At 45.3% G+C, this 25,687-nt stretch overlaps 2 protein-coding genes across 6 annotated transcripts; both read right to left on the bottom strand.

The window, feature by feature from the left end:
* Nucleotides 1-2,701: 2,701 nt before the first annotated feature.
* On the bottom strand, nucleotides 2,702-10,131 carry layna (layilin a). 5 transcript variants are annotated; one of them, XM_041242268.1, is made up of 8 exons: nucleotides 10,040-10,131; nucleotides 9,644-9,667; nucleotides 8,730-9,027; nucleotides 8,356-8,513; nucleotides 7,854-7,898; nucleotides 6,449-6,535; nucleotides 6,192-6,294; nucleotides 2,702-5,859 (listed from the first exon to the last, which is right to left on the bottom strand). In XM_041242268.1, exons 1-8 carry the CDS (start codon nucleotides 10,113-10,115, stop codon nucleotides 5,508-5,510), a joined length of 1,143 nt encoding a protein of 380 aa, XP_041098202.1. In that variant the 5' UTR covers nucleotides 10,116-10,131; the 3' UTR covers nucleotides 2,702-5,507. The 5 variants fall into 5 exon arrangements, with proteins under 5 accessions (XP_041098202.1, XP_041098204.1, XP_041098203.1 ...); XM_041242270.1 differs by having other exon boundaries at nucleotides 2,702-5,856; XM_041242269.1 differs by having other exon boundaries at nucleotides 9,644-9,664.
* Nucleotides 10,132-11,622: 1,491 nt separating this feature from the next.
* Nucleotides 11,623-19,781, bottom strand: hoatz (HOATZ cilia and flagella associated protein). The gene is made up of 6 exons (XM_041242273.1): nucleotides 18,077-19,781; nucleotides 17,651-17,689; nucleotides 17,497-17,567; nucleotides 14,319-14,378; nucleotides 13,563-13,615; nucleotides 11,623-11,702 (listed from the first exon to the last, which is right to left on the bottom strand). Exons 1-6 carry the CDS (start codon nucleotides 18,279-18,281, stop codon nucleotides 11,636-11,638), a joined length of 495 nt encoding a protein of 164 aa, XP_041098207.1. The 5' UTR covers nucleotides 18,282-19,781; the 3' UTR covers nucleotides 11,623-11,635.
* Nucleotides 19,782-25,687: the final 5,906 nt, after the last annotated feature.

Here is a 25,687-nt window from a genome sequence, read left to right as displayed (position 1 = left end):
CAATACGAGTGAAGGAACAGACGCGATGCAAACAGCCGCCGCTCAGACCGTGCTGCTGGACTTTCACTAGCAGCACAGCAAGTGAACATGTCAATGCACAAAAAGCCAGGTCTGGCGCCGCTTCACTAACTGTGGTGCATGTTGGCAGGCTGATAATCTTATAAATGCACCCAGTGACATGCTCTTCTGAGGAGAGAGAGAAGAGGATTCAGAGAAAATAACGCTCTCAAACGGAGTGTTCACATTTGGTTTGGTTTAGATATTAAATAGTCTCTAATTCCGTAGCTATGAATTCATATAAAATCCACACAGATATAACCCGTGGGGCGAATCATTGCAACGTGACGGGGAAATGTAACCACCAAACATTCTGTATCGGGATTGGCGCAGTTTTACAGATCGAGTTTATTCATTTTGATGCGCACCGAACCGCACTCGGATTATATTTTCATTGTTTGCTTTTGTAAGCCCTTTTTGTACCAGCTCATAATACACCTGCACTATAATAAACTATACACAGCAGCGCTCATTTTCAAACACTGTTTAAATGCAAACGCTGCTCATACCCTTTAAAAAGGGAACATTAGCCTTTAACGCATTTCAGACTCTGAACAGCGCATAGCAACACTAAAGGGTTTTAATTAAAATAATAATCATCATTTCCAGAGCTCTGAATCGACGCCACGGAGCCCGTGTTTGTGTGTGCTCAGCAGCACAGTCCGCAGAGGCTAACTCACCTCTGCTAATAAACAGCGGCTCTGCTTTCAGACTGTGCCTGCATTTCAAGCTTGGTTTTAGTGCGACAAACAATGCCCCTGAAGTCACCTTAGTTCTGTGGCTCGTACGCGCACCTGTTTCATTCTGCTCCAATGCAAATCCTAAAACACAATAAACACGCGGGCAGTTCAGCTGTACCTTTTAAAATGAAACTGTAAAATGAACCGCAGAATTAAAAATACGATCTTGAGGTTCGCGTCCTTTGCGTGTTTCTACCGTATTTCTCTCCCAGATGTTGTTTGAAATCATACAGAATAACTCCGTAAACTAGAGCACAATACGTATTGATGCCACGCGGTACAGCATCTAGAGAAACGGGTCTTGGATATAAACCAAACGTCCCTCAAGAAACCGTAATAATAATAATAATAATAATAATAATAATAATAATAATAATAATAATACACAGTTGAATAAATTCATGAAACTGCAGAAGTCGACTGTCGTGTGGGTCTTACTCTTGCATGAAACCCGACACAGAAGAGCGACCCGTTTAATAATACCAGCGCATTCTCTGTCCCGGGAGGTTTGCCGCAAGCCGCGGTGAAGCGCATCCGTGTCCTGCAGCGGCCGCCTGGGCATGTGAGGAAGAAGCACGATCACAATGCATTCCGGTGTACAGGCTACAGGGCAAAAACAATAATAAAACTTAAATACGTGACGACACCTCGTTTCAATTCCACCAAGAAGGCGTTGTTTGAACAGGACTGCTTTATTGCGTAAAGGCACAAAATAACTTGTTCACACTGTACAGTATTATCACATCGCGTTCTCGCCACTTGGGTAACATAACACTAAGACTCCTGGAAGAACGTGTAACCCTGCGTGCAACCTTTCAAAGCAGTGCTTGTGCTATTGCTGCATGTCATATTTCATTAATATTTACTAATTGAACTTGGGATCATTTTTATTTTTCTAATATTTGGGGTAAGGGGCCCGGCCGGCACAAGGCACAGCGAGCCGCGCCAGCAGTACAGTTAGTGCAGACAGACCGCTGGGGTTAATCTCGGCTCTTCTATCCATACACCGTCAGTGCAGCGCTGCACTCCGGGGTATTCAGCGTCTAAGCGTTTTGCGTATTTCAGTGCAGATATGTCGTCTTGACTTTACAACATCTGTACCGGTAGTGTTCACTAATCATACTAAAGATAACGTGCTTTTAAAAATGGGAATACATCCGCGATCAATTATTTATTCGCAAAGTATTCAGTTACATATTACAAACGCGCAAGGTGTATTACTGTAAATACAATAGGACAGAGAGACAGGGATAAATGGCTGTTCTATTTAAATCCAGCATTAGGACTCCAATATTCTGATTATATAACCTTAACGTTACATAAGCACAGGCATCGCCATAACAACACAACCCAGTACGCATACGCTAACAGTTACACAAAGCTAAACATACCTACCCTAACCCCATTCCTACATTCACACTGAAAACGCGTAAGGTAAGCGATTCGCTGCCTGCGCCTCGTTAGATACAGTGCAGGCTGATCGCGGAGTGCTCAGCTCCGGGCTCCACTACACAAAGTTCAGAAGCCGTGCGGGCTCACTTACACGCGGCGTGTTTGCAGGGCGCATTCCTGCGCTCTTATACACAGGAGATGCGTATTTAAGCGCACAGACTCGGCGCTGTTTGGACGTGTCGCTGGTCTTATTCCAGTAACGCCAGCTATACCAGTTGATGAGATCACAGGAGCCAGTTACTTGCCTCGGTCTTGGTGATCCGGTGCCGTGCAAGCTTCACAACAGCGAAATTGCCTTTTCCCAGCGTGCGCTCTATGTCATAGAATCCCACCCGAACCGGACCGCGTCTCTGTTGACAATCCGCCATGACCATGCTGGTGAAATTGAGACACCAAGACAAATTAAATATTTATATACTAGAAGAAAAAAAATCCATTTTCTTTTTTTTTCAGAGCTTGGTCCAAGCAGTCTAGCGGTTTATAAAACAAGGCATTCTTAATAACATAAGCGGGCTGGCGGGTTCAGCTCAGCACCCTGACACGAAGCGCTGCTATTCCTGCCCAAACACACACCACCGGACCGGACCGCACCGCACTGCTAGGGAGCTTGCAAGAGGCATCGTGTTCCCTCGGTTGACGTCCATTGACGTCAGAGCCGCTGGTGGTATAAGTACAGTGGGCGGGGTTATGAAGCCGAGCCTTACTTCACTGCCAAATTGTCTCCAAGGCAACCAGAGCCACCTCTTACGTCAAAGCCCGGCCGCTGCTATTGTAAAAGCTGTCAATCTATTTGCACACTGAAAGCAAGCCTGTGCATTCGACCTCAGCCGCGGGGAGACGTGTGATAACGTTTGTGTGGAGGGGGGGCAGGGCAGGTGAGGGTGCATTTGTAAGCCGTTTTAACCGTGTGGAATTACCTGCCAGGTAAATTACACAGATCTGTCTGCGACCAAGCTAAGCTGTGTGTGTGCTGATCCACTAACAGGATGACTTGTTAACTGTCAGTCCCTTCAGACCTATATAAACTGGACATTAAAAATACAAAATAGCTTTATATATTACATGGCAAATCACAGCCTTCTTCGTTTATTGAAGAAGTAGCGGTCCAGTATGATATGGCATTTTACACTAAAACAATAGATAGAAGACGGTGTTGGGTTGCCAGTTTGTTTATTGCTCTGCACCTTTACAATATCATTATAGATAAATAGCAAGGTGTCATAATCCTGTAGACACACATTCATCCTCTCATAGAATATTAAATTCAGGTTAAGCTAAGAGGGGGTTAAGCAGCTTAGGCTTGCGCAGGGTTTCTATACTACGTGCTTGAGTGTGATAATTGGGCAGGGTTATTACAGCTTGGCTGGCAGCCAAACTGACAATTAAGAGACAAGGATACGATCGAAATCCGTGATCCGCAGCTCAACACTGCCCCCTAGCGCGTTTGACGTGGACTGCAGTGTCACAGAACGCAATGAAAACGCAGGTTTCAGTAAACTACCCCGAGCATTTTAGCAGCGAGTCTAAAATAACGCAAGACATTTCCATTCATTCAAAATAGGTGTATAGGTCGGGCTTTATTTATTTATTTGTTATTATTTTATCGATTTTAACCTGGCATTTGCCCCCACCAAAATATACTGTAATTCAGTTACACCCATGAAGAGCACAAGAGTTTATAATATATATATATATATATATTTTTTTTTTCTAAAATGTTCCCGCCCGGAAATGAAATACACACCGACAATTTCTGCGAATGTTTTTTTAAAAAAAAAAACAAACCCACAAGCGCTTCTTTATTTTCAGAGGTGAAGGTTATTAAGTTGAATCCATAATGATGTTAAGTGTTTACCAGGCTTTCAAATCTGTGTGTTACTTCTTGTTAGTGGGAGCAATCTTTTCCACTGGATCATTTTTAATGTATTTTATTTGAACAGTGTGATTGTCCAATGACCCGCCCATCACAGCTGCACGTGCAATACTCCTGCTTTATACAACACCTTTTCTATAATATTTGCAATGCACCTGCTTTATACAACACCCTTTGTATAATATTTGCAATGCACCTGCTTTATACAACACCCTTTCTATAATATTTGCAATGCACCTGCTTTATACAACACCCTTTGTATAATATTTGCAATGCACCTGCTTTATACAACACCCTTTCTATAATATTTGCAATGCACCTGCTTTATACAACACCCTTTGTATAATATTTGCAATGCACCTGCTTTATACAACACCCTTTCTATAATATTTGCAATCTTTCTGAATGGTGCCAGGGAAGGTGTGCTTTTGAAATCCTGTGCTGCTCAATTACAGTGCTTTGTTTTGCAATAATGTTCAGTGCTTTTCTTTGTGTAGTCCACGTGTAGCACCAGACCAGATACATTGATATTCCTGACATTGTTCATTTATACTGTCCTGACATTAATACACCAGCTACAGTGCAGAATAACACTGACTTGCTCCCAGATACGATGGAACCCTGAGCCAATGAAAGCCAACATGGCAGGCTCTCCTGGAGTCAGTCTGTATGGAAATGCATGACAGGCTTTCCTGGAGACAGGCTCTATTGGAAATGCATGGCAGGCTCTCCTGGAGACAGACTCTATTGGAAATGCATGGCAGGCTCTCCTGGAGTCAGGTTGTATGGAAATGCTTGACAGGCTCTCCTGGAGACAGGCTCTATTGGAAATGCATGGCAGGCTCTACTGGAGACAGGCTCTATGGAAATGCATGGCAGGCTCTCCTGGAGACAGGCTCTATTGGAAATGCATGGCAGGCTCTCCTGGAGACAGGCTCTATTGGAAATGCATGGCAGGCTCTCCTGGAGACAGGATCTATTGGAAATGCATGGCAGGCTCTCCTGGAGACAGGATCTATTGGAAATGCATTGCAGGCTCTCCTGGAGTCAGGTTGTATGGAAATGCTTGACAGGCTCTCCTGGAGACAGGCTCTATTGGAAATGCATGGCAGGCTCTACTGGAGACAGGCTCTATGGAAATGCATGGCAGGCTCTCCTGGAGACAGGCTCTATTGGAAATGCTTACGAGATGTTTTATAAAGCCAGCTTTTATATGCATCATTAAATGGCCAATTTGTGAGTTGCTTTTTCTGTAGAGTTTCATTAGCTTCATGGTGGCATATTATTTCTAACAGCAAATGCATGCCCATTTTACAAAGGAAGCAAGCGCACTAGCGGTGCGAGCTCTCCACACATTCTGCCCCCAGTCTCTCTCTCTCTCTCTCTCAGTAGCCATAAATGTCGTTCTCGACCCAGCCGGACTCCTTGCTCCCCGCAGCTCTGCCGCTGCTGCTCATCTCGTAAATGTCGTTGCTGACGAAGCCGCTCTCTCCGCTGGCCAGCGTCTCAAAGCCGCGCTCCGACTCATTGGCGCACACGTTGTCATAGTCATCTGACAGGTTTTCCCCCGAGGAGGCTCGGAACGAAGTGTTCTTGATATGGGGCCTCGTGCCCTCGAGGTCGGCAGCGTGCTGCTTCCGGATCACGCTGTAAACCTCCAGGCTGGGGCTGCTGCATCTGTTCGGAGACATCCAGAAATGGGGCTCCTTTTTACTGGTCTCAGTCCTCTCCTTCCTTCTGGAAAGAGTGAGATACAGTTGAAACAAAACTAAATAAGCAGAGTTTCTGTGTCCTGCTGACTCACTGTCTGATTCATAAAACTAACATCAGGATAAATAAGATGGAATCTTTTTATATGCATCTCAGGAACACAAGAAGTGTTTCCACTTGCTGTGAATCATTTGAATATACTTAACAATGGCACTTCATCTGATCCACTTATACTGCACTATTCACACTGCCATTTCTCATTGTGCACTATTCACACTGCAATTTCCTACTCTGCACTATACAGCCGTGGCTGAGGATGCCTGTTACTGACATACTGGTTATTACTTGAACAGACTTACCTTCCTGCAAAAAGCTTGAAGCAGAACACTCCTGTTGCCACGACGAGCAGTAAAAGCAGGGGGACAGCAGGTATGATGATGTAAGTGATATTGAAGACATTGCCTGCAGGGGACAGGAAGCCATTAGAAGGACAGGTCACTAAAACATGTGAATATGTTGCATTAAACAGAAGCTGAAGAAACACTACAGGGGGGTCTGGAACACAAGAGAACAAATCCATTTGAAACACATTGAAACAACTTCAAATAAAGCCTACCTTTAGAGTCAGTGGCTAGCACACTATTTTTCCCATCGCCCACTGGGACAGCTGGGTACTTTGGTCTTAGAGATATTCCCGGGGCATCTGAAAGGGAAAAATGATTTTGCTGTTGTCGAGGACACTGTAGAGCTAACAAAACAATAATCCCAGTCAAAGTGAATTACCAGCAATTCTTAGATCTCGCGTTTTCCTACGTGAGAGATGCACACATTATAAGAACATAAGAAAATTCACAAACGAGACGAGGACATTGGACCCATCTGGCTCGTCCGGTTCTGAGCAGCTGACTGATCTCAGAACTTTGTCAAGTCGGGTCTTAAAGGATCCCAGTGATTCTGCATCAACATGACTAGGTAACCCATCCCATCCCATCCCATCCCATCCCCTCAGCACTCTCTGTGTGAAGAAGAGTCTCCTTCAGCAACATGACTAGGTAACCCATCCCATCCCCTCAGCACTCTCTGTGTGAAGAAGAGTCTCCTTCAGCAACATGACTAGGTAACCCATCCCACCCCCTCACCACTCTCTGTGTGAAGAAGAGTCTCCTTCAGCAACATGACTAGGTAACCCATCCCACCCCCTCAGCACTCTCTGTGTGAAGAAGAGTCTCCTTCAGCAACATGACTAGGTAACCCATCCCACCCCCTCAGCACTCTCTGTGTGAAGAAGAGTCTCCTTCAGCAACATGACTAGGTAACCCATCCCACCCCCTCAGCACTCTCTGTGTGTGAAGAGTCTCTTCCCTCTGTGCTGAGTCTATCTCCCCTTCATTTCCAGCGATGTCCCTGGTAAACGATGGTAGATGCCTGCTATGTTTTCCAGAGCACTCAGTGAATCGTAAAGATGTGGGAGTTCTAGGTGCATTCCTTGTTTTTTGCCAGGAAAGAAACTTTACTGGAAAATCAACTCCATGTTTCTCCTGATGTGTGATTCTCTCTGCAGGAAAGTGTCAGGATGTAGCTCCCAGCTGCTCGTGTTGTTTTCAGTGGCAACCTTATGCAGGGCTCTAGAAGGTGCTAGAATAGCATTGAAACGTGTTGTTTCAATGGAAGAATGCCCCTCTACAGCACTTCCAGCACAGAACACACAACAGTACCCCCTAACCAAACCGCAACACTGCCCTTCTAGATCCTTCATAGAACATGACCAGACACACAAACATCTGCGCTTCGGGAATGCTCTGTGTGATTAGGACTTGATATTTCTGATCCCATCTCGAACATGCAATATATAAAAGCTGCATGTCCCTGGTCTGGTGTGTTCAGCGAGACATTCACACCAGGGCTCTCTCTCCCCATGCATGCACTGCTGTAGCTGTTTGGAATGAATACGTGAATACTGGAGTGCTCTGAACACATTTCCTCTGTTGAAAAGCACAGGTAGAAATTGAAGCTCTGCTCACCTGTGTGCACAGAGGCCCCAGCTGATGTAGAGGCTGCGGCTTTTTCTGAAAGGAGAAGAATTCAAATGCTTACAGTGATTAGTTGCTTAATATTTGCTTTATTTGATAAACTGGGGGATTGCTCCCCACGTCACTTCAGTGCAGTGCAGATCAGTGCTTGGACGTATGCAAACAGAGGGGTTCTGCTCCCAGTAAAGTTAACAACTCGAGAAGGAAACCTGCAGTCAGCGTGGGGCTTGGTAAAGTGCAACCAAAAAACAAGCAAAAAATATCTACAGCATGATGCGCCGAGCAAACGCATTCAAATCCTGTCCAGCACGCCTTTACTGCTTCACACCAGCAGGGGGCAGTGCTGGCTGTGTTTAGAACGAGCTATCGCTCTATGCCAGGACACAGTCCTGTTAGGTAGTGGGAAACAGCAGTGACTGAGGTGGGACATCTTACCTGTCTGGAAAAGGAACCATCACACTTACAAATGTAATCAGATTCTAGTTGGTTTTACCTTGAGAGTACTTGCAGATGAAATTGTTTTTGGTGTCACAGTTGTCATCGTTCCACTGGAACATGTAGAGGCCTCCGATCCCTGGGGGGGCTGATGGCTGGTGATACATCACCACACACACTTCATTACCACAGGACGGTTCATCCCAGTGCCACTTCCTGCAATTACACACAGCACAATCACTATCACTGCAATTCAAACACACAGCACAGAGAAATCACTGCAATTCAAACCCATGCAGACACACGGCACAGCAGAATCACTGCAATTCAAAACACACGCAGACTTTGAGTTTGATCCAGGTTTCAAGCCTCCATGCTCTCTTAGCTTTAGTGATGTCCAGTCAGTGCACTGGAGTCGTTCCCGGTGCTTACCTAAACGTGGCTTTGCTGCCGTCGAGCCAGTAGTATTTACCGGGGCAGTCCACGGTGGAGTCCTGGTAACCCTGCTTCCTTTGCAAGCCGATCCAGAAGTCCCCGTCGGAGGCTCTTAGTTCCTGGATGAAATTCTCTACGAGTTTCTGTTCGTTCTCAGACTCGATGCTCAGCAGCTCCCCTCCATCGCTCCGGCACGCTCCGCTCGCCTCCTCGAAGTTGAGCTTCCGAGACGCGTCCTGGAAATAGGCGATTTTATAGCAGGGCCTCTCGGTGCCCCTCCGACAAACCCTCTGTCCTGCAGAGAGAGGCGCAGATGAAGGAGCTAAGATGGGAACAGCAACATGCTTCATTTTGTAATGGGGGAGCATTCTAATTTCCACGTCCAATTAAAACCACGGTATAACCTACTTTCAGAAAACAGCAAACGCTATAGCCTAGCTTAGATATCTGACAATAACACGCCAGCTCAGAACAGACACCATCCATATAAAGAAATAACACGCCATGCACAAAACCAGCTCAGAACAGACACCATCCATATAAAGAAATAACACGCCATGCACAAAACCAGCTCAGAACAGACACCATCCATATAAAGAAATATGCGAAAGAGTCCAAACAATATACAACAAACACGGCGCGCTTTGCAATGCTTCTCTACGCTTTCACCGCGCTTTACTGCGCTTTTACTATGGGACGCGCTTCTAGACTTTTCATAGCAGGGACACCATTTCTGGCACAACACAGTGTACTCCTCTGAGCTGCTCCAGACTGAAGAGACTCTTCACCTGCAGTCTCCACACAGCAATGCCCCTGCGAGAGCCCTGCTGCACCCCACGGCCGTGAGGTTTACACTGCGTGAAAGCACTGCTATTCATTGAAAACACGATGACTCAGATAATCGTACATACCTCGAGGCTCATAAAAATCTTCTGCTTTATTGCCAGCATGTAGAAAACAAGAACAGACACATTAGCAAGTAAGAACCGAGGCCAGTTTTGAATTCGGCCCAGAAGACAGATTGCATTATGAGATCACACTGAAGAACACATTCATTTTAAACGAGATCACATGCACCCAGACACAAGCCTCACTGTGTCCGCTCTCGCTCGATCTCTTTAAAATGAACACAACTTAGTTGACCAGTAAATTCTATAAATTATTACGCTTCTCTCGCATTTCTGCAGAATTTAAACGTGCATAACTCTAGAACGAATTGAGTACAGTGACCGGACAGCTTTTTGAATCACTCTGCTGTATAAAACCCTTTAAAACAATACGCACGGCCACGCCCGTATGAAACTCACCGCTAAAGAGCTTCGATCCAGCGCACTGATGCAGCCAAACAGCAAAGAGCGCTCCCAAAAGTATCACAAGATCCATTTCTTCATAGTTTCATTTCTATCAAAAGCAACTTCAGCAACAATCAAATAAAACCCGTTTCTATTCCTCCCATCTGCATATCCCAGAGTCAAAAAAAAAAAAAAACGCATCACAGCCTGAGTTAAAGCGAGGAGAGAGTGCGGATCGCGGAGTGGGCGTTTTGAAACGTCCGGAGCCGAGGCTCTGTCCAGACTAGCAGAGCGAAGCGCTCCAGTGGTAGAATGCCTTTCTGGTCGAATCAATAAGGCAATCAGCCAAGTGACAACTTAATGCAATTCCAACGCAGGATAAAATATGCAGCCTCTTGGGGTAACGCAGACAGTTCTGCGGCATTCAATCCAGATTCACATTGACGATAGACTAGAGACGTGCTTCCAAGTCGGTTATACTGAAACATTGTTTTTGTAGCTTTTAAAAAAGAAGGCAGGGTTCCAGCTTACATTCAATTATTGGATAACATTATTGTAGCTGCTCTAATAACGCTGTGTGCGATGCATGAATACAAGGTTTGATCAGCTAGCTTCGGAAAGCGTTCTCCGTTAGGACAGCGGTGTGGCACTCTTCTTTCGCCTGGCTTGGTAACCCGTTCTGTCCGTTTCCTCTGAATTCCCCTTTCCGCGTTTGAATTAAAACAGGGAACTTCCACAAGCAAAGTGCTGAAAGACGAGGCTTCTTCCTGCAGATTACAGATAACTTGTACTATAAACTCGGTTAGCTTTTTATTAGGTCATTCTGTTTTTACACATTTCTGCTTAAAACACATCGAAGAGACATAACTAAACCAATGAATTGACCATTTCGACTAGTTAAACCTTGTTAGTTTAGTTCGTTTCTTCACCGCACAGATTAGCACTTTTCTTGATATGATTTATTTGAGTTATTTTGTGACACTGTTCCACTGAAGTGCTTGTCAGTTTGAGTTTTAATATTCATCCAAGTTCCACTGGAGGGGGGCTTGTAGTTTTACAACATGCTGGTCTCATCAGAGAGCTGTCTGACCCTCAATACAAGGGAAGCCGTCATACTGACATTGGCATCAGCAGGGGGTGACGTCATGAACCAGGGGAACGCTGGAGCTGAAATGAGAGCCTAATGCAGTCCAGTTTCTTTCAGGTTAATTTATAGTTGCACCGTTACATTATAAAAGACACGCTTATTTCCTTTGTAAGGACCTTTACTGGGGTTTCATTAAATAGGATTATAATAATAATAATAAACAACTATAGGGTGGTGTGCTAGGAATGTTCTCGCCAAGTTTCCTCACAATCGGATAAACTGGGTTGTGGTGCTTGGGGGGTGGGGGCAGTATCAGACTACCTCGAAGCCCGAAGTCTTCGCACTGAGAGAGTCCTGGATATCATTTTGAATTGTTGTCTATAGTATATGCTTCTTTCAGAACTTCACATTCTCTAGACACTCTATTGAGGTGCATGAGAGGTAGGCTTTATCATTCCAGTAGATATGCTTCCCTGGAATTGGCACTAAACACAAGGGCAGTCCTGCTCCTGTCTTCCCAGGGGTCAGTCTAACTCTCGAAGGGTCTGCCAGGTCTCCCAAGCCTCTTCAGAGCTGTCTGCTGCAGTGGGGCTGTGAACAGGAATACAGCAAGGGCTTCAATTAAGATCAGCTTATCCCCCAACAACCACAGTGGTGTCTCATTACGAATCCCATGAGACACCAGAGTGTAACACCTCATAGCAAAGGAGAATGATGATTCTAGGAGCTATGCTGTGTGGAATGCTCTTGGTTCTGTTACTCTGTATAGGAGCTATGCTGTGTGGAATGCCCTTGGTTCTGTTACTCTGTATAGGAGCACTGCTGTGTGGAATGCCATTCACCACTCATGGATATCTGCCTTATTAAATCACATCTCCAGTATGGCTGAGTAAGCCTGAGCAAGGTGGAATCTCTGCAACGAGGGCAGTATAAAAACAACCACTAGGGGGTGTGCACTGGTCATTTCTTCCCTCCTGAAACAGGGTCTGATATTTTCCAAGGCAAACCTTTACCGGTTTCAGGGGGAGGACATTACTGTTGCACACCCAGGGCATTTTAATACCGGCCTCGTTTCCCCAAAAGGACCACGCTGGAAAAACAACATAACCCGACAGCATTTTGGATACGTGACAAAACAACCATTAATGAAGAGAACATTAACCCCATGCAAAACACACAGTATAACTCACAGTGATCCTATCTGCAGAAATCAATATACGGGGAACGTTCAAGCAAAGACAGCGCCTTCGAAGATCTCATCACACAGATATAATCTGGTGATGAAGAGGATTGAAATCCTGCCTGCTGCCAGGGCTCTGTTAAAGTGCCTGCCTGTCAGACCACTGATCTATCCAAATCTTGTTAATGAGCTGGAATCGCTGATAGTGGAAAGTGAAGCCCAGTCAGCTAAATACAGACTGTTTGGAGAAGCATTTCTACAGAGAGCAGCGTGCCAGCGGGGTTTAAAACTGGCCCTGTAATCAATCAAAGTGATTGCAGGAGCACAGTAACCAAGTCACAAGCAGGCGGATGAGAGAATGACTCTTTTACAGATAACATCGATTCCTGGTGCAGAGTTTGCTCCCGTAATGGACACACAGGTTTCCAGGCAGTGGTCACTGTGATGTGAGCGCCGGACAATGAGGTCATCTTCACATGGCAGGCAGGGTGTGCCAGTCAGCAGGAGCAGGGAAGAGAAGAGCGAGCGCTGCTTCAGATCACATAATAAAAGTGTCATTCAGATACTGCAGTCACTTCAGTACAGCGCTGTAGTCACTGTTACAATGTGACAGACTTCACTAGAAACACATCTCCCAGCGTTAGAGTTCTGAACACGCTGTCGACTCTTGAAATTTTTAAATCACACATCGTGGGTCATAAATTTCTCAGTATTTACTCAGTGCCAACTAACTGGCTACTTTTCAAAAGGTTTGAATTTTAGATGAGGCGCCGTGGCATCCTGAAAGGGCAATTCTGTTAGTCTACAGTTACATGGGTGTGTGGGGGACGGATCTCCTGAAGTGTGCAATTCTCCAGCCGTTTCAGCAGCTTTTTGTTCTCTGTTCTTGGCTGTGCATCGTAGCTTTAATGATAAAATGATTCCCTCTCGTCTGCTGGGCTCGACTCACAGACTCAGCAGTTTGAAATGACATGCTCTTGTTTTCTGCAGTGCACTATCACCTGCTCATGGTGCTTGCAATCCTGCAGAGTGCACTGCAGTTACTCCACACATGTTTAAGAAGTCTGTGTTCAGGTGCTTTGACCAGGAGTTCAGGAGCCGCTCTTCAGCTCTGCTTCTCCCTGTACATGTCAATGCAGCTCTCCTGATAGAAGTCACATCAATCCAAGCCTGCTTAACCACAGTGTGTGGGGCTTTCTGTTTGGAACCAGGGAGACCCAATGCATGCTGGGTAAGAGCAATCAATTTGATTCAACTCTGGTATATCTTACCTTTGAACTTTTGGGGTATATTTGGGTTGGTATGGACGAGATAGCAGTTCTTTCTGAAAAGAGCAAATAAAGAAATATATAAATATAAAATGTTGATTGCATGAAGAAGAAATGGCAATGGCTAGTTTCATGGGAAGGGCAGAAGTGCCGTTTCAGACTCAGCTGTCATGAGGTGTTGGTATCATGGGGCTGCATATTAAAATGAATGCTCAGCAGTATGTGGATCGCGTTCAAGATACAAATTATCAGACAGACTGACTTTTAAAGAAAACGTTTTGAGGAAGAATGCATCACTAAGTTTTTATTTTTCTATATCCACAGCAATGCCAGCATCCCTCCTTAATACAGCTGGACAGATTTCTGAAGTTTACTTTGAAACCTTTTACTGTGAAGACCTTGAGAAAGTGGTCTCCTCTGTGTTGCATCTCTCTCGTGAAAAGGGATTTGCGTGTCACATCAGTACATAGAAAGTGTGCTAATGTATCAGTCCTGTTATGCTATGCATGTTCCACTGCTGCTAATGCTGTGCTCTGTTCTCTGTGGAATCTCAGTGGAATAGAGTTATCACTTTGAGAAGAACAACGGGAATCTCAGTGGAACCAAGCTATCACCGAGAAGAACGACGGGAATCTCAGTAGGATGGAGCTATCACTGAGAAGAACGACGGGAATCTCAGTAGGATGGAGCTATCACTGAGAAGAAGGACGGGAATCTCAGTAGGATGGAGCTGTCACCGAGAAGAACGACACGCCCCACCTTGATTCGCTCGGCCCTCTGTTTTCGGAGAAGGTCCATGATGTCTTCTCTCTTTATAGCCTGTGTTAAAGACAGTGAAAAGTAAATGTCAATCCTTTTGGAATACCTTTGCCATTCACTTTCACTGAGATTCCTGTTATCAGTGACCAAGACAACAAAACCCTTCCTGGCACCTAATCACTTCCTGTGCTGTAGGACACTGACTGCTGCTAGACCACAGATACACAGGAAATGATGACATACCAGAACGCAACTTCAATCCAGTACTGGGAAAGTTACTTTTTAAAAGTAAACATGAAGCCACTTTTTCAGGAACAGCGGCTTGAAACCTGGTTGCAGCCGATATTCAACTAACAGGTAAGTTCGCCTGCCAAATCAATTGTTTACATTAGCAATAGAAGATTAGCCTGCGCTGAGAGATCGTGTGCGCTACTGAAGTGAGTCCATCTCAATACACTGATTGAAGCTTCATAATGAATTGATGTGTGTGGGCAAGGGATAGTGCTGCCCCTCTAATCATATCGATACAGTGAGCTGTAATCGGGGCTAATGAATGAAAAGCACTCTGGTAGTATTAATCAGTGAGAACATTACTGCCGAGTGGAGTGGAGTGGAGTGGACCAGACCGGGCAAGCAGGAGCCACAGCAGCAAGCCTAGCTGTTTGAAACCAGCCCAGCATTTCACCAATTCCTGGATCACACTCCACTAAACATGAAGCCAACCAGGCAGCAACACACAGCTATGGACAAAAAAATACCCGCATCACCTACCATGTTAGGACATCACTGAAAAAACAAAACTACAGGAGCAGAATCTAGACCTTTTATTTAACATCATGCAATCAAGGAATGTATCAGTGAAATTGCAAAAGTCTGCCGGAAGCCAGAATAGTAGGACAGTATCTCATGTCAGAAATGTCACTACTTGTCAGTTTTTCATTAAGTATATGGAACTCTACAAAGCAGATATGAAACATGAAAGTGAGACATTATCAGCCAAGTTTCATGAACCAGTAAACATTTGTCTACTTCGCCTTCCTAGAAGTAAACCCTTTTTTTGTTTTTTTAATGGAGTGTAATTTCGGTGTTGTTTGTTCTGTACGTATCTGCAAGAAGCCGTCAGGATTTCAAAAATGCTGAACTTGACCAAAGAACGCAGAAAAAAAAAGAAAACTCTGATTTTACAGCCTGAGAATCAAAACTTCATCCCAGCAGCAAAGCTGGCTGCGAAGGACTTCCTCTCCCCCACAAATTCAGGAGCGCCACGGCGACGCTTCTAGCTCTCACTGCCAGTGTGTGCTCACAGGAGAGCCAGGAACACTCGCAGATGAGAGGCTCTTATCTGCTGGCCTGCAGACCCCACCCCATACAGCTGTCAGGAAACTGCAGGAGCACACAGGAAAGAGATGTATAACAAAGCCGTGCAGCAATGCACAGACAAGGAAGCAGGGACAGGGATCCAGCACCGGGGGACAGGGAGCCAGCACAACATTTCCTTCCATTTTCTATTGTTTGTTTTAAGAATATATTTCTTTTAAATGTTATGATACTGCATTTCCTGTTATAAGTGCTACAGTAGACCATAGTCCTGCAATACTACAAGTGCTACAGCAGACCATAGTCCTGTAATAAATTGTGGAATCGACAGATGGCTGAGTTACAGCTGTCCATTTGATTTATTAAATGGTTGAAAAGCTCACCTCCAATATATCAGCCGGACCTCCTTTGCTGTCTTGAGGAGGCATTCAAAAAAGCGATGTAGTAGAAAGTGTAAAGCATAAATCAAGGCAGATTGTGATTAGCTTGTATTATGCTGTGTTCAGATTTGGTCTCGGCAATATTATCTTCAATAATGAGGTATTAGGAAGTTGGCAAGCATTCACAAGCCCCACTGCAAAGGCATCACAGTTAGATACATTATGTTAATAATACGCAGTGGTCAATTCACAAGAGGGGAAGCCTGGAGACCGCTGCATATTTAAGAGGGGCTTGTCCCAAGGGTTTTAACACATTATTCTCCTACAGCCTGGCTTGGGGAAGAGGTTTCAGCTCCAGTGCACTGATTCTGTACAGAGCAGGGTAGCTGCTATGCACCATCAACACAATCATTATACCATCCAGCTCTAGGAGCCACAATGGATTAAAGCGATTCTAGTCAATAAAATGATTCCCTCAATATGACCCACTTCCCTTCTCTGCATAGGTCTCAGGTCTGTGGTTTAGAAACGCTTGTTACAGCAAGCAGAGCGACATCTGGCACCACAGTAAAAGAGGCACTGCTAACAAACAGCAACAGCACGGACTGCTATTCCATTGCTTTCTTAAATTACTGCAGGATGGAATTCAAACACTTACACTGTAGCAAGCCCTTTAGAGCAGCTGACAAGCAAGCCTGATTGTTGGTATTGATCCAGTGCGTCTATGAAATGGGATTGGGCTAATTCACTTACCGCAGGATCACAAGGGGCTCGCTGCTCCCTGGGGGGTTTGGAAGATCAGTCTTCACGGGACAATACTCCTTAAAGGACTATAATATTCATTCAGTAAATATGTTTGTGTGTGTGTGTGTTTTTTTTTTTTTACCTTGGTAGAGATTTACCATTTGAATTATAATCAACTTGATGGATATTAAGTTATAGATTGCTGGCTAAGCCAAATGCAGAAACGAACAACTTCAAGCTGATAACCCTTTGCAGAGCGCAACACTGGCATTGCTGTTCTGCACAATCTGCGCTTCGCTTCTCTGCATTACGCTGCATTAAGAAAATGAAGCCGCATGCATTAGCAGGCCATTAGGAGATATAGCCTTCCTTCAGAGCTGGGCTGTATTGTGATTCACTCTTGGATATCCTCTCATACTATTACTGCGCTGTTTACCCAACAGATATGTCAAGACAGTGCAGTGCAATTGTACTTGATGTGTAAATAATCCCATAACTATGACCTGCTGGCACTTCCATTCATTTTTACAATGTAGTGCATGAACAACAAAGTGTTATGAAACAGTAGGGCTCACAAACAGAGCGACGGGAGGGAGAGGGACCGGGACACGCTGCCATATTTACAGGAGAATATTCTCTTTTCCTGGCCAACAATCCTGAGTAAACGTTGAGAAATGAAGTGCCCAGTTGATTTGTGATCAGCCTGCACGGTGTTCAGAATTACACAGCTGTCTTACCTGCTCCAAGTACCGCAGTTTTTCCTCAGTTTTCTCCTTGATATACGCTTCTACCAGGACCTGCTCTGCTCCTAAAAACAGAGACCAGAAATCACAGCCAGTTAATAAAATAATACAGTTTCCATACAACGAAGAAATGCAGCATATTACTTACTGGCGTCCACAGCTGGAGGCGCATGGGAAATATGTACATCTGAAAAAGAAAAACCGCATTAGTTTAATCGTTGTTACAACCTTAATTGTATCTCACACAAGACTTTCCACGCAATGCAAATCCGTTCTCTATACAGGTCTCTGCGGTTTGGAAAGAAATCGATTTGTTTTTCAGTTGCAAACACGAACGCTTAAGAAATCTTTGTTTGCAGGGTTTGCTGTCATGTGTTCAGGAGTCCGGAGAGCACAAAGCACAGCATGGCGTGTTTCAAAAGAAGTCATGTAGCATTTCTAACTTTCTAAACACTTACAATATTGCACATGAAAACGGACAGCCTTTTTTATTATTACCGCTGCAATGTTTAAGAGCCGTATTCAGGCTTGCTGTAACTATTTCAAAGCACAAAGTGTTCCAGATATCACTCACTTTGTTGGCCGCTGTTCGCTACTTTGAGTCGCTGCCGAATGTCGCCAGAAACCAACCGAGACTCCCATGGCGGGTGAAGGGAGACGGAATTCCAGAAGATTTTCGCGAACTCGACGTCTTCCTCTGAAGACCCTGCAAAGACGAGGATCTGGCTGTCAAGCTCAGCCGGTTCTGCGGGCTGCTCTGTGCTCTGCCCAGAAGACATGTTTGCAAGGCTCGACTCTTCACACGGGACAGAGACCGCACTCGGGGACTGTCGTCATGGAGATCTCAGGACGCCGCGAGTGTTGCCCTGGAGACGCGACGCGCAGGTTCTCATTGGCTGCCCGCTTCACTGGTTCTTGTACGCGAAGATTTTTAGGGTCCCGTTTTCAAGAGATCCGAAGGCGCAGCGGGGCTTGCACGTTTTATGGGGGGAGCAACGACAGAGTCGCAGCAGCGTCCGATTTTAGTATCAGAGTTGCATTGAAAAGCCAGCCTTGCGTCTGTGGGCGTTTCAGCTTGGGGGAAGAAGGGGAGGTGAGGAGAACGATCCCCAGCAATAGAGGAGGCAGGACCGGGGTGTCTTCTCTTGAGCAGTCAGGGGAACTTGCCTTACAGAGATACCGGCTTGACAAACAGGCTAGAGCAGATCTGTGTGCAGAGTTAAAGGAGATCTGCAGAGCGCTACTGCCGGAGCCGGGGCATACCAGGGCATAGCAAGCTTACTGCTGCCTTAACCTCACAGGACCGGCTCGTTCCAGATACTGGGGAGGCGACGTTTTACAAATAAAGCCGATTCATTGTCTCTTAAACTCTTCCAGCGCAGCGCTCGGTGAGTGGGAGTCTGTGCTTACCGAGGATACCCAGACCAGGCTCGTCTGCACTTAGAATAAGACCAGCCCTGTACGGAATTAACCCCCTAATGACGCTGGAACCTGGCGGCGGGTACAGTGTATTCACCCTATTCTATTTCAACCGGCATCCTTTAACCCCCCCCGCAGTAGAAGCAGAGTGAATGAGGCTTTTATTAATATCTTTATTCCACGTTCATGTGTATAAACGGGCATGCAGCACGCAATGATAAACAATTGAAAGATGCCCTGAGGGTTCCACTCCCATTCAGATCAATAGCGTACAGTATGTATTAAGTACATCAATTCTATTTTTCAGACTAAAAACTTTGGACCGTGTGTTGAAATGTCTATTTTGCTATGCATGTTCTAATTGAAATTAGAGCATTTGATGATTCTCCTTTAGTATTGTAAAACACGTTGTTTAATTTCCTATACAGTCAACACACGCATCAGGCACATTAGAAAATACGTTATTTATTAATAAGCCATATATGATGTCATACAAAACGCTCACCAAGCTTTTCTGCTGTAATATGGTAATAATGACGAAGGCATGCAGAGGGCGCTTATATTATACATCATTAAACAGAAAGTTATCGTGATGTTTGGTTTTGATATTTGCATTGTATTCCAGGAGCAGGTGTTCCTTGATTTTGCATCGGCAACTGCTTTTGTTCCTCGGTTCACCTCTTCAGCGCGATTCCCAGCTCCGTTTACATGGCTGTGTGGCTAGTGATTGATGGGACACTGCAATCAGCTAACTACACTGCCAGGTAACCAGGCTGAACCAAGCTATAGACACGCCCGTGTAATCAAGACATGATGTTAGCAACTGATCAATAGAAATCCAAACCAAATAACAGCAAAACACAGTGACATCATAATAACAACAACATTCATTAGCCTCACAGGAGATGGTGATCTTCTGAAAGAGGTGGATCCGGGTTTTACTGTTGGATAGTTTTACCGATCTTCAGAGCCGACTGAAACCGAACTCAGCCCCAATACATGCAAGGCTGCACGCATGTCTGATCTTCCTCTGATCCACACAGCAATGCAATCGGCTGGTCGTTACCGGTTCCCATTCTGTTGGTAGTATTGTTAGTGATTGGAGCCTGAATTCAGACAATCATCTAACTACACTGCCTACAGATCAAGCACAGCTCACTGCGTCGGTATGAGGAGCCAAGCGCACCCGAACCGAACACAATGATCCAATGTTAAGGGCTTTTAAGATGTACAGTATAGGGGCTTCATATAAATAAAACTGGGTTACAAAGTTTAAGATTGCAATAGGATACTGAACAGTAAAACAAATATGCGAGTTCTATTATATTAAACTCAATATACAAATCAAAAGGCGTTGCACTGAAATTGAAAAACAGATTCATATAATCTTGTGTCTCTAGAAAAAAAGAGTATACAATTGTTTAGTTATACTGAAAGAAAATACAATTATATTACACATTTCTGCAATGACACTGAGAAACACTAATCTTACACAACTGGACTTTTTTGGTTTATATGATATGTCATATGAAAAGCAATATTAAATGAATACAGTAGGCCTATACCTTCAAATAAAAATATATATATTAATAGTCTAAACTTCTAACACATAAATAGCTGCGTGTAAAGTGTGTGATGAAGACCCGGATAACAATACCTGACAGTTTAAGGAATAGCGCGGTCTCGGATCTTCCGAATTGAGGATCGACCCGCTTGTCTCCTCCTCACAGCAGCTACCCGAACATTCCTCTAGTGTTTGTGTACCACCTGTAGCCATGGCCATGGCTCCGTGACGTCACAGCACCAGGTGGAGCCACCTGTGCAGTCTCGACACAGGTGCTTGTTAGTTTACAGCCGTCGAGTTGCCATGACGATGGGAACAGAACAGCGTTGCTCAGTTTTTAGCTGAATAAAGACGCCTCTTTGTTTCGTTCTTGTAATTAACGGTACTGAATCAATCGGGCTCACATGCAAAGCCGGTCCGGTGCCCTAGCTGCGATTGATATACCTCGGTCCGAGTCGAGACCTCGTGATCTCACTTCACCGGTGAGCAAGCTCCAGCGCACACTCGGCCCTTCGCGTTTTGTTAAAGCGTTGATGTTTACAGAATGTTTTTTGTGAACATATAAAACTAGGCTTTTTACCAAAACAAATGCTGACGTTACGAAACTAGTCACTTGCTAAAAGAAAACACACAAAATGGAACTGTATGAAATCTGTACACAGCGAATACAGCGTAAGGAAACCTGTCCTGGCTAGGCTGTGTTCTACGTGGACTGAAACCGAGTAGCGTGTAGCTGCCACTAGCTTTGATATACATTGGATATCAGCACACCCACCCAGTGTTTATTAGCAGCAGTCAATATTACGTTAAAACTAGATTCTACTATAGCAATACTTCATAAACCCTTCAGTGCCTTTTAACAGCAGTAAAAGTTGTATTTCAGCAAGCCCAGTTGCCAGTAGTTCACCGGCTATTCAGGGCGTCTCAGCTGTGCTTGCAAGCCCGGTTAATCTGTTTAAGAACTGCAATAAATACACAGTAGGAGGTAGGCAACAGATTCAAATGTCCAGTTATCAGTAGGCTACTGCACATAACCCAGCAAACAGATACACAAGGAAATACAATAGCGAATAAAAATACAGAAAGGAAACTTCCCTTCAATGACAGGTCCCCCAGAATCTCGCACACTTTCATTCAGCTCGTTCAGTTACCTTTCCTTTCAGTTCAGTAGCCCCGAACCCCATCAGCGACCCCCTCAGCAGCGACAAAAAAAAACAAACGGAAATCAAACTCAGCCCTCAGTCCATCCTGTACCATTGCTTTCATTCAGTTTGTTTCTAATTATTCAATAACAACAAGTATGCCGTCATTGGTCGCCATGCTCAGTCCAATTGAGGCTGCCAATGTTTCAATCAACGCGTGACTGAGCCGGCTGGCTCGGCACGATAGATAAATAGATAGACAGATAGATAGATAGATAGATAGATAGACAGACAGACAGATAGATAGATAGATAGATAGATAGATAGATAGACAGACAGACAGATAGATAGATAGATAGATAGATAGATATTACTGGCCTTAAGCACTGTCCCTAATAAAACAGAAACGTGCTAATAGTAAACGTTTATAATAGTAAACGCATTTGATAGTTTTGTTCTTACAGTTTTAACCCGTGCCGTGTTTCAATGTTATTACCAGTTTCTTCAGACAGCGACCAGTTAGCAAGACCCTGATGATAAAAATACAATCTTACCAGCAGATCAGATAACTGGCAGCTGTTTACTGCATCGCAATGTTCATTCGGGCTGGGGACGTCTCGTTTCTCCGCTGCACAGTGAGCGGTGTGTCACCTCTTCTGCAATTACTTTAGATGAGGGCTGGCTTTACAGCGAAGAGGGAGGCGTCGGGTCCTAACAGAAATTTAAATTTAGCGCCCTGGAAGGCGGGTTTAAAGACCTGAAGCCGAGGCGCTAGGACCGGGCGGACTGTGGCCGGAGTGCCCGGCGGCAGAGTGAAGGGAAAGCAGCGGGATCATGGGAACCTTTTTGCTCCAATGCTGGTAGTTTATGTAACTACACTAGCAGCTGACTGTCTATTCGCAGACAATGATTCGCACAGCTGATATCGTCTCTTCATATGTTTCTGAAAATTGTGTCTCTTTTTAGTCTAGTAGTAAATATGATTTAATATGATTGCATGCTATTTAAACGCTTATTCAAATCATTACACAGTATCCTATAGTGACTACTGTATCACAGAAATACAGTGCCGTATGTGGAAAATAAATGCATCCCATGTGTATGTTTTTTGGTCTTATATTTACTGCAAAGACTGCTTTACAATGTTTTACCATGCTTACCTGTACTTTACCATGCTTTCACTGTGCTTTACCTTGCTTTCACTGTGCTTTACCATGCTTACCTGCGCTTTACCATGCTTACCTGCACTTTACCATGCTTTCACTGTGCTTTACCATGCTTTCCTGTGCTTTACCATGCTTTCACTGTGCTTTACCATGCTTTACCTGTGCTTTACCATGCTTACCTGTGCTTTACCATGCTTTCACTGTGCTTTACCATGCTTTACCATGCTTTCACTGTGCTTTACCATGCTTTCCTGTGCTTTACCATGCTTTCACTGTGCTTTACCATGCTTACCTGTGCTTTGTTACACTTTGCTTTCAGTAAATAGATAGCTAATGCTAGAGAGACTCATTTGAAGTTATTCAATATTATGCAAATGCAGATTATGTGCCCATTTAACACCCACACTCACTGAAACGTACATTCCACAGAGCGGACAGCAGGATTGAGGAATGACAAGGAAGCTGGTGTCTCTACGACTGAACACTGGGGAATGTAAACAAAATGGACAGTCAACTAGGTTTATGATAGAGAATTCTACTGTGATAGAGAATCCCCTGCATAGAAGAAAGACACAGAGACAGTTAAAAGGAGTGCATCCACAAGCTTCTCACATCTCTGGAGGCCTGGGTTCAAATCCAGTGGGATATTGTGGGGTCTTTGGTCCCTCTCACAGAATCATTCAGCACAGTTTGATGGAATTTGCAACTGCTGCTTGATTGAAAGGTATAGGGGTGTTCAGGGCAGGATTGAGATGAGCTCCCTGTCTGTCTGTCTGTGTTCAGGCAGGATTGAGGTGAGCTCCCTGTCTGTCTGTCTGTGTTCAGGGCAGGATTGAAGTGAGCTCCCTGTCTGTCTGTCTGTGTTCAGGGCAGGATTGAGGTGAGCTCCCTGTCTGTCTGTCTGTGTTCAGGCAGGATTGAGGTGAGCTCCCTGTCTGTCTGTCTGTGTTCAGGCAGGATTGAGGTGAGCTCCCTGTCTGTCTGTCTGTGTTCAGGCAGGATTGAGATGAGCTCCCTGTTTGTCTGTCTGTGTTCAGGCAGGATTGAGATGAGCTCCCTGTCTGTCTGTCTGTGTTCAGGCAGGATTGAGATGAGCTCCCTGTCTGTCTGTTTGTGTTCAGGCAGGATTGAGGTGAGCTCCCTGTCTGTCTGTCTGTGTTCAGGCAGGATTGAGATGAGCTCCCTGTCTGTCTGTCTGTGTTCAGGCAGGATTGAGGTGAGCTCCCTGTCTGTCTGTCTGTGTTCAGGCAGGATTGAGGTGAGCTCCCTGTCTGTCTGTCTGTGTTCAGGGCAGGATTGAGGTGAGCTCCCTGTCTGTCTGTCTGTGTTCAGGCAGGATTGAGGTGAGCTCCCTGTCTGTCTGTCTGTGTTCAGGCAGGATTGAGGTGAGCTCCCTGTCTGTCTGTCTGTGTTCAGGCAGGATTGAGATGAGCTCCCTGTCTGTCTGTCTGTGTTCAGGCAGGATTGAGGTGAGCTCCCTGTCTGTCTGTCTGTGTTCAGGGCAGGATTGCTCCCTGTCTGTCTGTCTGTGTTCAGGCAGGATTGAGGTGAGCTCCCTGTCTGTCTGTCTGTGTGTTCAGGGCAGGATTGAGGTGAGCTCCCTGTCTGTCTGTCTGTGTTCAGGCAGGATTGAGGTGAGCTCCCTGTCTGTCTGTCTGTGTTCAGGCAGGATTGAGGTGAGCTCCCTGTCTGTCTGTCTGTGTTCAGGCAGGATTGAGGTGAGCTCCCTGTCTGTCTGTCTGTGTTCAGGCAGGATTGAGGTGAGCTCCCTGTCTGTCTGTCTGTGTTCAGGCAGGATTGAGGTGAGCTCCCTGTCTGTCTGTCTGTGTTCAGGCAGGATTGAGATGAGCTCCCTGTCTGTCTGTCTGTGTTCAGGCAGGATTGAGATGAGCTCCCTGTCTGTCTGTCTGTGTTCAGGCAGGATTGAGGTGAGCTCCCTGTCTGTCTGTCTGTGTTCAGGGCAGGATTGAGGTGAGCTCCCTGTCTGTCTGTCTGTGTTCAGGGCAGGATTGAGGTGAGCTCCCTGTCTGTCTGTCTGTGTTCAGGGCAGGATTGAGGTGAGCTCCCTGTCTGTCTGTCTGTGTTCAGGCTGAGCTCCCTGTCTGTCTGTCTGTGTTCAGGGCAGGATTGAGGTGAGCTCCCTGTCTGTCTGTCTGTGTTCAGGCAGGATTGAGGTGAGCTCCCTGTCTGTCTGTCTGTGTTCAGGCAGGATTGAGGTGAGCTCCCTGTCTGTCTGTCTGTGTTCAGGCAGGATTGAGGTGAGCTCCCTGTCTGTCTGTCTGTGTTCAGGCAGGATTGAGATGAGCTCCCTGTCTGTCTGTCTGTGTTCAGGCAGGATTGAGGTGAGCTCCCTGTTTGTCTGTCTGTGTTCAGGGCAGGATTGAGATGAGCTCCCTGCCATTGTTCCTCAACTACCATAAGCCTCATCAAGCAAGTTATTGCAGCAACAATACCCTTCGTAAACACAAGCCAATGAACAGCAAATCCTGATAATCTCAATCTTCTAAAAGCCAAAGGTTTGTTTTACCTAAACTGTGCCTACGATGGTCCAGGGTATCCATGGCTACCAGCAATCTTTCTGACCCCCCCCCCAACCAATCCATCTTTAAACAATGAGAATCGCATCTCACTAAACAAAAGCAAGGTTTCAGTGGTTACTAATTGCTGTGGCGCTGAATTACACGCTGTTAAACTCCTTGGGTCTATATTGTTACGTGGACAGTAATGGGCAGCTTTCAATGAGCCTTGAGGTTTCCAGAGAAACGCTCTGTGTGAATGACTGCTTCCTTTCCCAGGTTCATGCCTGGGCATGCCCAGGGAACACAGGCCCCTAATGTAAAGCAGGTCTGCTGCCAGTGAAGACCTCGTACCTTTAACTCTGTCCCTGCTGGAAA

The sequence above is a fragment of the Polyodon spathula genome, unplaced genomic scaffold (assembly GCF_017654505.1).
Source record: "Polyodon spathula isolate WHYD16114869_AA unplaced genomic scaffold, ASM1765450v1 scaffolds_1250, whole genome shotgun sequence".
NCBI lineage: Eukaryota > Metazoa > Chordata > Actinopteri > Acipenseriformes > Polyodontidae > Polyodon > Polyodon spathula.
This window is presented reverse-complemented; position numbering and strand designations above follow the sequence as displayed.